The sequence below is a fragment of the Diabrotica undecimpunctata genome, chromosome 1 (genome assembly GCF_040954645.1).
Source record: "Diabrotica undecimpunctata isolate CICGRU chromosome 1, icDiaUnde3, whole genome shotgun sequence".
Classification (NCBI taxonomy): Eukaryota; Metazoa; Arthropoda; class Insecta; order Coleoptera; family Chrysomelidae; genus Diabrotica; species Diabrotica undecimpunctata.
In genome coordinates this window covers 166,036,391-166,038,375 of record NC_092803.1, presented here as the reverse complement: position 1 = coordinate 166,038,375, position 1,985 = coordinate 166,036,391, and the positions used below count along the sequence as shown (strand labels likewise).

Below are 1,985 nucleotides of genomic sequence, written 5' to 3'. Positions count from 1 at the left end.
ATATTTTTTTTGGAAAATTTATTAAATTTAATTAAAGTTATATACTAACTAGCGGACCCAACATACTTCGTTCTGTCAAATAGATTTGAAACGTGGCAGTTTATTTCTTTAATTCTCCTGAACAGAACCGTCACCATGATGATAGGGCGGTGTGTGAGGGTCAGCTCGGGTGACCTAAGTATCTTCGCTTCTACGGACTTTGGCCACCCTTTTGGACCCACTGAAACCCCGACTATGCCTGTCTAAGAAGTAAATCCCTCCTGTTTTATCATTTGTTACTTTCATAAATATATCAAATATATACTTCTGTTGTTTATTCAATTGTGGAAGATTTGTTTAAATTAATTCTTTTAAAGTGTTGAGATCATACAGTTTTTCTCGGTGCAACTCTTGGTTAAAAGAATTATGCATTGAACGATTGGGCGCGGCCAGGCCTAATTGAAATAATAGTTTGTTTGACATCATCAAGCACATGTCCTCAATTAAAATCAATGCTTCATTGTAAATTTCCTCGCTTATTTGTATATTTGGATTTCCCCTTCTAATCTGTATTTGATACAAAATATCATCACATATTATCTTTGTACTTGATCCACAAACCATTTGAGTTTGATGGGAAGCATGTAGATATGATTATAGAAAACAATGTTCGTATTTGATGAGCTTGTGATGATATTACAACAGCATCATTGAGAGTTTGATCACAATGAGCGTCATTTTCTAGCAATTGCAAACGTTGGCAGGCTTCTCTGTATGATCCACACAAATCACCATCAACAGTTCGTAAATGTTGGAATGATGTTGGGCCACGTACATTGACTAATAGCAGTCGTAAATAAAAACATTCATCATTGCTTGGATGTACTAAATAAATTCGACCAATCGCATCGGTAGAATATACATCTGGGTATCCTGGAACTGGTTTTCCTTGTTTTCGTCGTATAAATCTCCTTGAGGATTGATTCCAAGTATGATATTTTGGCATTTCAGAATATAACAATGCTTAAGCAAAAGCATCGTTTTGGCATATCTCAAAAAAAGTGGTTAATGTAGTAGATGGTGGCTGAGCAGCTCTTTGTGCTGCGTTCTGTGCTGTAAAATATACTCTTTGTCCATTTTCTAAATGCACAGCTAAATGAACAACAGTAGGGTGTCTCTCATGAATAGTTAAATAGTAATTTAATTAGAAAATATTTATATGGGAAAAAGAAAAGGGCTGTTTTAGGGTTTTTCCGGAAATTATTATAATTTTTCTTGCCGTAAAAACCATCCTTAGACTTCAAGGAACATTTTAAAGAAAGAATTGTTAAGATTGGTCCATGCGTTGTTGAGTTATGCGCTTACCAACACATTTTGCGATTCATTTTTATATTATAGATAATTTTAGGATGAAATAAATAATTATACCGTTAAACAATAAATAAAAAGTAACCTGAAAATTACTATGTCAAACAAATTAGTAAGCCAGTAACTGTATTAAATAAATTACCTCCAGTATTTTCCTTACGGTTTTGTTTGCTTTGTTTATGTCCTTTGTTTGAATTTCTGCTCCATTAGTTTCTCTACCAATTCTTATCAATTTCCATAAATAAAAGGAACATAATCTCCATTTCGATGTGTTTGCAAACTCTCGCTATAGTATGTCAAAGAAATTTGTCTCGCAGAAATATTATTTATTTGTGAAAAGAAAATCTGATATTCTATATAGATGAGAGAAGGAAAACTTAAGCGATATGCCGAAGATGAGAGAGATTTAATCAGAGCAGAATGTAGGGAAAATTGGGCTTTTATGTTTCTTGGAGTAAGTTGCGCTACCATAGAAACGAAACTCGGTTTGGAATATTGTAATTTATACCATTTACTTGCAGCTGAGGCTTTACTGTTTCCTATGAGAATGTAATAAATGTATATGGCATTCTGATTTATAATTAAAAGCAGGAATGTTGTAATTTGTGCACTTGATTCAAATTCAAGAGCTAAATTTT

The 1,985-nt window shown here is 33.2% G+C and overlaps 1 protein-coding gene across 1 annotated transcript; it reads right to left on the bottom strand.

Moving 5' to 3' along the window:
* Window positions 1–568: 568 nt before the first annotated feature.
* On the bottom strand, window positions 569–985 carry LOC140436256 (uncharacterized). Its single transcript, XM_072524960.1, has one exon. It carries the CDS (start codon window positions 983–985, stop codon window positions 569–571), a length of 417 nt encoding a protein of 138 aa, XP_072381061.1.
* Between the last annotated feature and the right edge of the window lie 1,000 nt (window positions 986–1,985).

Bases quoted from the DNA above. Each gene is read 5' to 3' on its own strand.
- LOC140436256 (XM_072524960.1), bottom strand. From the start codon at position 985: ATGCCAAAATATCATACTTGGAATCAATCCTCAAGGAGATTTATACGA.